Consider the following 14,224-nt stretch of genomic DNA (forward strand, 5'->3'; position numbering starts at 1 on the left):
TTCTCACTGAAAGTTTCAGATTAAAAAAAAGCAGCAAAATGAAGTTAAATACCCCTATTCCTAGTAAATAAAAAAACCCACTTGCTTTCAAGAGCCTTTTAATGACCCAATTAAGTGGCCAAGTGCACACTAACCCAGTGAGGTATAAATAACTTCAGTATAATGTGATTAGCATAATACAGCCCAGCTGAATACTGCAGTACTAATCAAAAGACAAAGTATGACGCTAAGATCAAACAGCAACAGAAAACTTCAAACTCCTGTTTTCAGTCATTACCTGCCCTCACCCTGATGGTTTCAGTCATACCTCCTTTTTACCACATAGGCAAGTTCTTAAAGTCATTAATATTAAATGCTAGGAGCAAGCATTCGAGATCTGTGCTTTGAAGCATGCTTGATTTCAGATGGAAATCATACTGTAGGCAGTAATGAACACCACTGACAATGGGAGTTTGTGGCTTGGGTTTGATTTCCATACTAAAAAGACACTGATTAAGGTTAGGCAAATCTTCACACTAGATACATTTTTCACAGTTAGCCCATGAAATTGAATTTCAAGAAGCTAGTATAGGATTAGATGTGACTGTTCAAACATTACACATTGGACTGTTAGTTTGTCACTGACTGCACTCCAACAGCTCCAGTACTCAGCTCTAAGGCACTGCAGTTTGTGCCCAAGTCTCCTCAGGCTGTTTATTGCACCCTGCAGGTTACTCTGTGCTACAGAAATAATTACAAACACACTGCTCTGTTGGGCTGGCCCTAGGAGAGAAATAAAACATCCCTATAAACTGAAGGGACTCACAAAGAATTATCTTACTGACCTCTGTGCACTATCAGTGTTTCCTGTTCACCAGGTCAAAGCATTTTCTCACCTCCCTTCTGCCCCTCAGTTTATCCTCACTGGAAGATGCTTCCCTGCATTCCACCTTTCAGACTGAGTTTTCCAGCACACAACCTGCATGGCAAATGTCCCTCATACTACTGAATAAAATCAAAGCCAGCATTAAGAGCTGATATAGAAACATAAAATTTATTCCTCAGACTTAAGGGGACAGAAAAAAAATTTCAACTGAACCAGCTCACTGTCATCTTTCAGGGTGTTGGAAGACATTGGAATGAAATAGAAGGCTTTCCTCTAGGCATGGAAGATACTTCTGCTCACTTGCCAGGGAATCCTCTGTGATAAAAACCAGAAGTTCTTGAAAAATATTATTTTCTGTGGGTTTTATTGCTTTAAACAACCAAAAAATCTCCTTAAGAACTGCCAAGTGTAAGTACTGAATACATTTAATCCATGTGAGAAGCTACTATACATATTTCCCACATATAAATACATGAGAGAGAACACAGCCTCAAGAAGATTACTATGCTACATACCAACCTTTAAAAACACAAAGAAGAAAATAACTGGGTTGATCAATATGCAATGTATACTGACCTGAGTAAGATCTGGAATGTCACCCTGATCAATTCCAACTTGCTGGGTTTACAAAAAAAGGAAAAAAAGTACATTACTACATGCAGGGCCAATGAACATAAAAACCAGCAGTGTCTGAATGTTACATAGAAGCTAGCATATTAAAAAGGGATATTCATAATTTTGTGAACTGCTTCAAGTTTCACTAGGAACACACCTTAGAAATCAAAAATACATTAAACTGCATCTCAAGGCAAACTCAGCTTTTCATCCAGCCTAACTTTCAGGCAGAAAAGCCTGCTAGAAGCATTAGAAACAGCCACATTGCTTACTGGAACTAGTTATCAATTTTTAAGTACTTACAGTAAAGGAGATCCCTATAAATATCTTTAAATAGACTGTAATAACCAGTTTATACATTCTGGAGCATTCATAAAATTTATAATGATACTTCAGAAAGTTGACTATGTGGTCTGGCTAATAAAAAGGATATACCCAAGAATCCCACTCCATGTTAACAAGCATATACAATCTTTAAAATATCTAATCTCTAGAAAACTTCCTTCTAGAGTGAAGTTAAACAATCTGTTTCAAGCTGTTTCTGTGAATATTCATTGTGTACCAATACAGACAGTTAAATTATATCCTTTCCATACACATAGATTTATTTACCTCTGCTACTTTGAGGAACTCTGACAATTTGGTCATTCTGGCTAGAAATTTTTTGTAAATATCCAAGCCTTCTTTGCACTGGTTCTTCTTCATATCAAAATATCTTTCTGAGGATGCAAATAAAACTCTTGTAAGATAATATCCTCTCGGGGAAAAAGCTGACACAGTGTTTTAAAAGTTAATTTGACACAAAGTTCAGTAACAGGACAGTAGTAACTCAAAGCTATTCAGGTATTCAAGCTTATAGGAATAACTGAAACCTTTTATAATAAGTCACTGATTTTTCTGTTTCACTGTGTTAGACTATAATGCAAATTTTTATTAAACATGGATGTGAATCAGTGCATATTGTTAAATTAGGTATTATGGTGAATATTTTCACAAAGTCAGCTTTTTTTCTAAAAGCTAGCAATGAGACAAATTATTTTATAATTTGAAATTTTTCCTGGTATTTATTTACATTTTTAGACCCTGTATCAATACATTTTGATACTGAAGTATCAAATGTATACTGAACTGACCTACCCAAAGGAGCATCAACCACATCTTTTACTTTTTATGGTTCTGCTCTATATACTTACAAATATGGCACTGTGTAAAACTTAATGGATTAACAGAACAAACTGATGGCTTCATTCATAAACTTGCTTAAATAGTAATGAAAAGGCTTTGCTAGGAGCTTATCACCCTTTTAGAAAAACCCTCAATTTCATCTGATCAGCTCAGGCAGATTCACGTACCAGTCAAGTTTTAAAGAAAGAACAGGAAAACAGAATTCAACCATACTGTGAGTATATTAAATACTCAAAACACCACATATCTCACCAAACCTTTACAGTCCAATTGCAAAGGTTATCCATTGCACTTTCATGGCATTTTTGTTTCAGTCTCACCAATCACCCTCTCCTTTCACTTTCTGTTTCAATATGCATTCTTCCAGGTAGAAGTGGATGTGTAAGCCTATGCTCCTGGTCACTAAAACTAAGACAGGCTTCATTTAACAGCAACAAAGCAAAGAAAATTTATTAAGAAACTGAAGTAATAAATTGTCTATGTTCTTTAGTTTTTTCAATATCTTTCACAAAATTAAAAGCTAAAGAAATTCTCACATACCTAAAAGATTAATAATCCCCTCATTGTATGCTGCAAAAAGTCTAATGGAATCTTTAAAGAGGAGCATAAAGGCAGCATTTATAACACCATTTGTTAGTTCATTTGGATTTGCCTGTGTAGAAAGCAATGAGAAAGTAAATTAGTATTTAACAAAATAATGAAACTCTCACTTCAAAGTGAGAGGATGTTACTTAACACTGAGCTTAAAGTACTTACATCAAAATCAAGGAGTGCATCAAGCTGGTTCTGTATGATTGGAAGGGTTTTCAGAAGCTTTTCAGGATTCATAGTTCTCATCACTCCATCTATCCTACAGAGTAAAGGACATACATTTATAAGATATAGAGATCTCAGCACACATTGTATTGTTTCAACACTGCTTCCAAGGGCCAAAAGAGCACCATTCTATGGCAAGTTCAGGAACAACTGTGTTCCTCCTTGTCCCACCCCCTGCAACAGGAAGGGTCAAACACAAGTAGCAGAGTAGTCTTACCCTCTTTTCATTTTGGTGAAGTCAACTGCTACAAGTCTATATGAAAGTGCTTTTTCATTCAAGTATCTGCTGTATCGCCTAATGAAGGTAGACATATCATAGCCTAGAAGTTAAGCATTTGTAAATTAGATATTTTGAAAGGAAAACTGAAGTTTTTCAGTTCTTTTCAAGAACTGTTCTCCTACTAGCCTATTTTACGTCAGCTTGCATAAAAAGTCCTTCCTAGGCACTTTCCAGGACCTTGAGATGAGACATTAGTTTCTTCCCAAGTGGCTAAGATTAGGAAAGCATTTGGTGCAATTATGAGAATAAACACCTAAACACATTAAGATATTAGACAAGAACTGAGCATGAAAGATTAGGCAAGCACCAAGCAGTTCTTGTTAAAATGTACTTGAAATTAGAATGAAAATGTATTCCTAGTAAAATGCTGAAGAGGTTGGTAACTTATCTGCCATCTCTCAAAACCCACATAAAAACCTAAAAATGTTTTTACTAGCAAGTAATTAAAGGACTTATCAGAAATTTGAAGAAGTTCTCCCTATTTATACAGCACATCTTAGTTACCATTCCATGCACCTTAAGAGTAAATATTTACTGCTGAGTCTTTAAAATGCAACAACAAAAATTATTATGGTACTGGTAATTCATCAGGTTTATTCTAATGAGCATTAAGAGCTCACTTTATAAAATTTACAGCTGTGTGTGCAATGCTGCAAACATTACAGACAGATTTCTAGTACTCACCTAGCTAACTCAATGTCACTTTACCTATGTCTACATTCTTGGCTGGACATTCTTTGGTGTCTCACACAATAAAAATCAAACCAGCCTTCCACTTAAATGTCATTTAGCTGCTAGTGTGCATCAATGCATGCACCATGACAGAGAAAAAGGAGTAGAGCAATCTCCTTCAGTGAAAGATCCTTACCCTGCATGGCACTTTTGTCCAGGTAGTTATTTAGGTTGAACAAAGTGTTCCGGGATGCAAGATACTGGATAAAGCGCTGTTGGGGAAGAAAAAATGGAGAATGTAATTGTTGTGAGTCAAAACACAGAAGCATTTTACAAACTACACTTACTTTGTAACTGTTTCTTGTAACCTCCATGAACAATAGAAATTAGTCAAAAGGGGGAAAAATTGGAGGAAAACCTAAATACTCATTGGCAAAGCTTCTGACGTCCAAAACTCTATTTGGCAGAACTATAAATTTAAACTAAACAAAGAGACATCACTGCTCATGAATAAAATACAGATAATCCTAGAGGAAGCTGCCTAGTTAATTTTGTACTTTAGAACAGCCAAGCTGGAAAACAGAAAACAAAAATACTACTTGCATAACCCAGGCTCCTGAAGTTTGCTGCAGCTCAGCTGCTGCAGTGTGAAGAGCACACTCTGTTTTACAGGTCATTTCTATCAAGTTCACAGAGCTTGGCAGAGAGGAGGAACACCAAGCTTTCACAGCAGGTTAATGGCTGGAAAGCACTTCTAAGAATTGTCACTTCAGTGTTACCAGTGGTGAACAATCATTTCTTAGGTCAGTGACCACACACAGGTTCAGGACTGTTACCTGACCAAAGTTCAGCTTTTAACATAAGGCTTGTGCAAGAGAGGCCACATTCCTAACTCCATGTTATTGACTAGGAAGCTTTTAATAAATTGTGATGAAATAATTTAGGTGAATTAAACGCAGTAGAACAGTGCTTCAGAGGAATGCTAACAGCAACAACATATGAAGACTCAGTCCATTAGATGACGTCTTGCAAGATCAAATATTCTAGTCACCATATTCCTCTCCCCTTTACCAAGTATTCCTTCTTATCAGTTATTAGGTTGGCTGCACATTTACAGAGAGCTAACAAGACTCTTCTGCTGTGCTCTTACTGATAAGCACTACCCTAATGAAGTAAAGCTCATCAGAAGTCTTTCAAGCCTTAAAGGTCACTCATTATTCCCTCACAGACCAACCCAGATACCTGCAGGTAAACTGCAAACACTGATATATTTTGGTATTGAAATAATGAAGGAGTATTTTTTTTCTTCTGGAGAAATAGTTTACAGCTATCAGCAGAGGAAAAACAAAGTCTTTGAAAAACTGAAGTACATATCTAATGCTTTACAGATTGAGACAATTTTTTAAAAGCTGTCTAGTAGGTTTTAAGAGAATAAATCATGTCTTACCTCATTTCCATACATCATGAGGTGGTGTGTTGTAATTAGAGCTTTGAACACTACAACCCAGCTACTGTTTGCAGTTCTCTCAAAGAGTGTATCTGCCAACTGTGGAATATTCACATTCATTTCATTTGTGCACTGTATTAGATCTAAATTAAAGGAAAAAAAATCAAAGCATTACAATGAATTACATGCTCAGAGGATCAACATGTTATTTTGTGGTTTTTACATTGAGAATTCATACTGGAAGCATTAACTTCAGTTGTTTAAGAAATAATTGAGGTCCTTTACAGTCCTTGCTCAGATTCACTACATTTTACTGGAACACTCCAAGTATGAACTTCAAAGGCATTTCAATAATTTTATGGAGTCCCAATATCTCATCAATAAATAACCTGTTCCATTAAAATGGAGCCCAAATTAGTCTCTGAAAGCCAGTGTGAGCTGGGTGGACGTGTGACCTTCGGGATGCTCAATGCTCGAGGCCATTCCATCTAACCAAAAAAACGAAAATCTGAGAAGAAACAAAAAGCTGAGACATCCCAACCTCAGGAGATCAACAGGCAGCACAACCCTGCCACTCCCACCTAAGCCTGAGTACTCACACATGATGGCAATGAGATGCTATGAATCTGTAAAATATGCCTCTTTTCTGTAAGAATTAAGAGCAAGAATTTGCATCTATGCACCCTTCCACTTAAAAACACCTGATCACAAGCCTACTATTTGTGATGGATCATGGTAGGTCTCAGGCTTTCATACAAAAAAGCTCTTTGTGTCCTAGACTGACAACAAACTCAATAGTAGAACATTAACTTGGGAGGTCAGAGACAGAGAGGTTCAAGACTTTGCCTGAGATCTAGCACAAAACCAGGGCAGGCTCCAGCACACACATGGGAAGAGCCCTTGCCTGAGAAGGCTACAGAAGGCACTTGCTGAGAAAAGAGCAGAGAACTGAACCCAGGACTACTCTAAACCCCTCAAGACATGCACATCAGACATTTCTTCTCTCTCTGTGCTAAATTTGGCTCAGGTGTGATCAAAGTACACCCTAAGGACTGGGCAAGGCCAGTAAAACAAACATTTGGTTAGAAAAGCTTCCTTTGTGGCCTCTCATTGAAGCTGAGCCTGTGAGCAGCCCGTGGGTAGCAGAGCCCAGTGCTGTTTGAGCAGCTTGTCTGGATGAGGAGCTGGAGGAGGGCAGGGCCTGGGCAGCAGCTGAGAGCTCCGAGGTGCTGGCACCACTGAAACAGCCAACTGCAGCACACAGAGCACAGAGTGTCATCAGAAGCATTTGAAATGTCAACTTAGAGCTCACACATTGATAATTTAGGACAAAATACTTCACAGAAATACTGCACTTAAAATTTCTATCTTTCTAGTGCACAGAGTATATTACAGATGGACTTGAACCAAAGATTGGTTTATTAAGACAAAGTGTTTAGATTAAGAATTGCTGTTTAAAATAGTTTAATAACCAGAGTAATTTTAATAAAGAATTTTAGTATCTCATCAAGGTAAAAAGCTATAAAATGCAAGTTATAATAAATTAGTAATTTCATTCAGATGTCAGAGATTTCCAAGTATGTACAAAACATAGAAGGTGGGATGAAAATTTTCACTCTTATTAGCAACACACAAAAATGCTGAAATAGCTGCACAAAAAGAAGAACACCAGAAAGCATCTTTAAGTAAGCTATACATCAAAACCTTATTGCTGAGTAGTATTCAAATAGTCCAATATTTACAAATGTGAACTTTCTCAAAACCCAAGCAATTTGTTAGCTACTGCTCTCTATTCATGGTTATACCACCATCAGATGCTCTGTCAAATTAACAAGTACTTTAACCCAGAAGTCCAAACAGTCTATAGGCAATTATTGCCCCATATAATGAAGCAACAGCCTCATCAATTGAATGAGGATCTTGTTGTGTCATTTCTAAGTAGTTATCTCAAAACATACTAAGGCAACTAAGTCTTCCTGAATCCAATCAGTTTCTAATCAGGTATTATAGAAATACATGGAAAATACTGAGCAGTATCTAAGAGCAGCAGCTGATGTGTCTGTACCCCACACAGAAATGTTACAGGACTATTAAAAGTCCTACTCTCAGTTTATTAAAACCAGCCAACCAAAAAAATCTCACAGACTCTTTCAAGAGCAATACCTATAAAACTAGGTAAGAGTTAAAGAAATTCCATTGATCTGCTGAGGTCAAAGACCACACAGCTTATCAAAAATATTAATTCAGCACAAAGTCCTTTTGCTTCACATAACCAGTAAGCAAGTCAAATTTTTCACTGAAGATTTTTCAATATTAAATGTGCTTATTAAATAACAGATGGAACTAGAAGGAAGATCCAGGTTAAAAACCAAAATCTTGCTGCTCTCCAGTCAAGCTAGCCGAGGTATTTTCATTCATATTTTGCCAGTGCTCCCCAGAGATTTCAGTCCTGTCACCTTCCCTCAAGCTAAGGTCTCCCAGCAGATGTTCCAGCAGGCCCCAAGGTGATGCTAACACTGGGAGACCCTTTGCACATTCTAATAATGTCTGTGACTGCTATTGAGTGTTCTCACAGTGCTGCTGGGGCACAATGTGACAGGAATCCTGCTGTTACACCTGCATGCAGTGCTCTAACAGGAGAGCTCTCCTCAAACCCCACATCCATAAAACAAGTTTTGTTTTATGCCAGAATAAAGGTTTGACTTCCACAAGAAGCCATGCAGATCTCTTCTGCCAGGTGTGAGTAACAGAGTGAAGCTGACAGAGCTCTGCTGCAGTTGAGAAGCTCTTTTGTTATTGTTTCATTCTCAAGTGTGGACGGTTCTGTGTAAGACACGTCTGTCCATTTCAAAAGGCAACCAAAATGAAACACCCCACAAAGGCAGGGCACTAGGAGTCTAATTCAAGCTGTGCTGAGTGAGCTGCCACCCCGTGCACTCGAGCCATGCTGAGGACAACCCTCACTGGCTGCCCTGAAGACAATTTTTACAGGGGGTACCCAGCACAGCCTGGTCTTTGATTCCAAACCTCCTTCAACAGCCAAGCACTTAAACCACAGTTACCAATATCAGAGAGAACACATGCTTAGACAAACAAAATGTCTCTGAAATACTAAACTGAGCAAAAAATGGCAGTGCATTTTATAGGCCAAAACCAGACTTTCTTAAGAGTGTGTTGCAAAAGACCAAGTTTAAAAATAAGACAGCTTCAATAAGGCTACTTGGGGTAATTGAAAAAAGTATTATTTTACAACTAGCAATAAAAATAAAGCTGGCATTACATTTTAATCCTACAATGGAGATACATAAAAAGAAATGCAAATGCCATTTCCCTAACATGATTCTTGTAAGCCTGCAATGGGAGTATCTATACAGAGACAACTGCAGGGATCTATTACAGCTGGTGGCACAGAAGGAAGAGGCGATTATCCCATACAGCTGGAAGGAGAAAGGAACACATGCACCTGAGAGACTGACAGCTGGGCAACAGTAACATGGATGTTGGCAGCAAAAACGGGAATGAAATGCACAGGGTGAGTGATGCTCATTTTCTTATCGCAGTACTTATATAAACACTTCACAACTCAAAGCATTTTGCCAATCACCCAGAGGAATCATTTCAACTGCAAGTGAAACTGCAGTCCTATTTCTAGAATGGAATTTAGAGACATGTTAACATCACACAGGGAAAAAAAAAAAGAAAAAAGAAAAATGAAAATAAAATAAAATAATAAATCTAACAGCTTTAAACCAGAAGAGTACCATAGGGGTTTTTCAAGCAGCCTGAAAGAGCTCTGAGTATCTTACTGCCTAGAAGAATGCTTAGTATTTCTTTTCCACAACTCATCTGAAATACTGGCACATCATCTATGAAGCTATACAGCTCTTCAGAGAGCAGCATAAATCCAGATATTAAAAACAAAATAAAATATATATACATCAGGTTTTTGGAAAAATCTCAGAAAAAAACTGGCATACTCTTCAACTTTTAAGTAATAGGAAAAGCCATAATTTTCTTGAGTCAGGAATCTCTCTCAAGAGAGCTGTAAATACATAAGATAAAGGCAACCATAATAGTTTAATATTCATGTATTTCTTTCATTTTGTCACAGGACTGAAACTGCTTTAAGACAGATATAAGAGCTAAGACCATTTTCCTCAGTCCCAGCAGTCTTAAAAAAATACATTTTCTTCTAGAAAGTTGCATCATGGATGGCACATTACAAAAATGTAAAACATCAGAGTCACTTCAGCCAACTTTCTCAGTGTAGCCAAGGAACGTAACAATTTTTGCTGGAAGACTTAAAAGACAGCATTCAACTGTTACAAACATTGTTTTGCCCTTGTTTGCTCATAGTGCATGTCTGAGAGCAATCTTTAAATTTCAGTTATTTTATAACAGCTAAATCTGAATTTTGAGTTGCTTTACCAGAAGCAAAGCAACTCAGCTGTTGTGTCCCACTCCCCCACTAAACAAGGACACAGGACAGACAGCCCATAATGTTTTAAGAAAAGCTATATACAACCCCCATTTATAGATCCCCACAATATTAACTCTTTTTTCTGTTCAATTATTGTGCTGAAAAACTTCACAAATTGCTAAAGAACTTCAAATGAATGACAGCCACTGGTCTGTGTAAAGGATCAAAAAAATGCCTTTGTTCTGTATCACAACTTGCACATCTCTGCAAGAACCACACTGCATCAGCATTCAGTTGACAGACAAAAGCTCAGGTTGCCAAAAGAAAGAATGGGCAGCACCAGAATGACAGAGCCAGAATTAGCACTTCTTAGAAGGTTTCCAAAGCTTGTATACATATGGGAGTTTTAAGTTTTGATTAACAACATTAACTACCTTGCCCTCCCCTGTGCTTCTTTAATGGGTTGTATACAACTTAAACAGAAGCTGTTTTTTCATTACTGTGTTAATTTAAAAGTTTAAGCTGCAATTAATTTAGGGGTTTGTTTTTTCCAAGTTTTGGTCTACACACAAGTCTACTCAGCCAGTTACAGCTTGGCTACAGCTTTAATTTATTGTTTTTTCTTGTGATTCTTCAGTGGTTAGACAAGAGGATGTTTGCCTCCAAAGGTGTAAGAGCCCTGCTCTGCTGTAACCCAGACTCTGAGGGCTGAGGGAGTGACAGAGCTGTCACCAGGAAAGAAGAGACAAGGCCTTCAGGTGCTCCACTATCAGCCTCTATAGAACATTTTATATTATTTGAAAATATTACAAAATACTACAGAAATAGATCTGTTTACTTATTTAGGACACCATGACCTACTTTAAAAGGTAAATCCCCAAGTATGCCCATTGACATTGCTTAGGTTTTTGGGGTGGATTTTTTGTGGGTGTTTTTTCATTCTTGAAGTAAAATATGACTATACTGCTCAGCAGTTAGTAGTCAGATAAACCACAAGACTCTTAAATACTCACAGACACTGGATATGTAACACCTTTCTGTAAAAATCTATATTGAAATACCACAGTTTTTCTTGCTGAGGAAACTTGGCAGTAAGGGGATTTTAAGAATTAATCTGAACAGAGGGCACAAACTGATACTCCTCCACAATCCCTGATACAACTGCAGCAACTCTCAAAAAATTGTTCCTGGTGAAGCTTTTTCCTGAGCAGCAATTACAAATAATACCAGATGGTGTGGCATTTTGAATGGCACACACACATAGTGACCAGAGTACAACTACCAGAGTTTTACCTTAAATCCAAGCTATGTTTTCCTTCATAATGTACTTAAATTGGGAAGTACTTGCACTGTATCTTGGAAAAACATACTGTATGATTTTTTTTCCAGAGATTGCTGTATTTTGTATCTACCCGCTCACATTTAATACAAGTCTTGTGTCGAGTGAAAAAATAAAAATGCCACTCAAAGGGTTGCAGATGTTTGCAAAGCAGTGCCTGGGTAGGCTCAATGAAGACAGGAATATGTTCACTGGGAATTCTTAAACCCTTTCAGACATATTTAAGGTACCATATTTCACATCTTTTTTTCCCTACGCCACCTCTAAAGCATTCCTCTCTTTCAGATACCAAGTGATACTAAGATTTTTGTCTGTCTTAGGCCAAAGTCTGAGCAAATTAATTACACCAGAGTACAGAACTCACATGGCACAGAAGGGGACTGTCAGGAGACTGACTGACAGCTCCAAACAGCCTGGGAGCAAAAGGAACTTGTTAGTCAAAAGGCAGTACCAGTTTATGGTATTCCCAAGTTAAGAATTGCTCCATGTTTCCATTTCCTTATTTTGTAAGGGTGACTTATAGCTGATGACATTATTTCAATAGTATTTTCAAACAACACACTACCTTTTTTAGGATTCAGAACCTTTCAAACTATTGAGCAAGCTGTCACCACTTTCTGGCTTCCTGTTATGTTGCCATTTCTGGACTCAAAGGTTACCTCACTGAACTTGTACCACAGGCAGAACACAAGACCAGAAGAAATAAGGTAACCTCAAAAAGGTATCTTTAGAAAACAAACTGTCAGTTACCCAGTTTTTAAGCTTTTCATTTCAACACAATAGCTGCAGTGTTCACTACTGTAGCTGGATGCCACCCATTCAGATCAGTAACAAATGAAATATATATTTGGCTGGTTTTAACTGTTTGATCCACACCAAAAGCTCTCGCACAAGTCAGTAGGAGCAGACCAGTGTCACAGGGTCACACATCCCAACTATCCTCAAACAATATAACCCAGAAGGCTTCTGTGAGAGCCTGAACCAGCAGCACCTTTAGCACCATCAGCTTGCATGAATCCTGCAAAACTACCTGTCTGCTTTGAAGAAACTAGCAAAAGGCTTCAAGCCTTTTTTCCTCTCTTTAATGGAAACGCACGCACTTATTTCGCTTTCACAAGCTGCAGAGCGGGTTTGCTACAGAATGTACAAGGTTTGTGCACTTTTGAGCAATCAGACAGGAACTCCAATTGCTACTCTGTTACTAAAGCGAGGCAACAACACTGACGCTTCTGTAGATTTCAGGGGTAACTCTGCATCTTTTGGTACAGACAAAGAGGTTTTAACATACTTAGTTTAAACGTATTAACAGCCATATACTCTCATCCAGAAGAAACGCACTGATCAACCTACGCCCTTCCCTTTAACTCGCTTTTAATCTTTTACCTCGTTTCGCGATTTGTAAAACAGAAAACTATGATATTTCAGGAAATGATCGAAATGTTTAAACGGCTGTAGTCCACGGGATGCACAGAAGGATTAAGCAGTGCTTCAAAAAAATTAAATTCTGCCGTGCAACAGTAAACACACCTTTTCCCCAGGTGTCGGATTAACAAGCACCACTGTATGCAGAGCACAAGAGCTAAGCAGCTCTCAGCGGGAACAGCTCATAAGCTTGGAATATTTTTGCTCCCCGGGCGTGACCAGGTGTTACAAACCTCGCTCCCTCCACGTGCAAAATAAGTTCTGTGGACCACACCAGTCACGTCCACCCAGATTTACCCGGTACCCGCTCCAGTGCAAGCGGCCGGCTTTCCCCTGTCCCCCGGCCGTGCCCGACGGGCTGCCCCGGGCTCGGAGCTCCAACCCCGGGCCCACCCGGCCGGCTCCTACTCACAGTCCAGGTGCTTCTTCTTAGGGCCCATCACCTCGTGGGTCGTCGCCTTGCACACAGCCTTGGCGACGGCCGAGCCGGTCACGCTGTGCTGCGCCGCCGTGATGCGGTCGGTGATCGACTGTCCCGACATCATCGCCGCGGCCCTGGCGGCGGCTCCGCCGCTTCCCCCCGCAAGGCCGGGCCGGCGGCTCCCCCGCGGCCGGGGGCGAGGGCAGCCTCCCGGAGGAAGGGCGCCGGCGGCTCCCTCCGGCAGGAGCGCTCGCGGGGCTCCGCCTCAGCGGCTCCTGTCGGCCGCCGCCGCCGGGGCTCTTCCCGCTGCTCCGCGGAGCGCCGGCGGTGATCGCCCGGCTCCCGGCACCGCTCGGCGCTACCGCCTCCGCCCGCGGGTGCGCCCCGGCTTTCCCTTTCACATTACGCTCACAGACAAAATGGCGGCGGCCGCGGCGTCAGGTGACCGCGCGCCCGCCCCGCTCCCGCCCCGCCGCTGCCGAGCGGGGCCGGGGCCCGGTTGGGTCGGGGCCGGGAGAGCAGAGGGAGCGGAACGGAACGGGGATGGCAGCGGGACAGGGCCGGCAGCGGGACAGGAGCCGAGGCCGCCCCTCACACCGGGCCTCAGGTGTCCGCGGGCGGTGGGACCCACCCCCGCCGAGGCGCTCCGTGACTCGCTGCCCGCAGCACCGGAAAATCACACAATCAGCTTGGATGTAAAAGACCTGTGCGATCATTGATCCCAGGCTGTGACCCGACACCA

General features: G+C 40.2%; 1 protein-coding gene across 4 annotated transcripts in view; it reads right to left on the minus strand.

The window, feature by feature from the left end:
* The window catches only part of LOC128945655 (phosphatidylinositol-binding clathrin assembly protein-like), a 28,711-nt gene extending 15,052 nt beyond the window's left edge, over positions 1-13,659 (minus strand). For all 4 annotated transcript variants that reach the window (XM_054289441.1, XM_054289440.1, XM_054289439.1 and 1 more), the window contains exons 1-8: positions 13,474-13,659; positions 5,881-6,023; positions 4,630-4,705; positions 3,699-3,801; positions 3,422-3,515; positions 3,206-3,317; positions 2,093-2,199; positions 1,442-1,483 (exon numbers count right to left, since the gene is read on the minus strand). In XM_054289441.1, the coding sequence (XP_054145416.1) occupies positions 1,442-1,483; positions 2,093-2,199; positions 3,206-3,317; positions 3,422-3,515; positions 3,699-3,801; positions 4,630-4,705; positions 5,881-6,023; positions 13,474-13,606 (810 nt within the window). In that variant the 5' untranslated portion in view covers positions 13,607-13,659. The remainder of the gene's footprint in view (positions 1-1,441; positions 1,484-2,092; positions 2,200-3,205; positions 3,318-3,421; positions 3,516-3,698; positions 3,802-4,629; positions 4,706-5,880; positions 6,024-13,473) is intronic.
* Positions 13,660-14,224: the final 565 nt, after the last annotated feature.

This window comes from Melozone crissalis, unplaced genomic scaffold (genome assembly GCF_028551555.1).
Source record: "Melozone crissalis strain CALT ecotype California unplaced genomic scaffold, PUWL_Pcris_2 ptg000068l_1, whole genome shotgun sequence".
NCBI classification, from domain to species: Eukaryota; Metazoa; Chordata; class Aves; order Passeriformes; family Passerellidae; genus Melozone; species Melozone crissalis.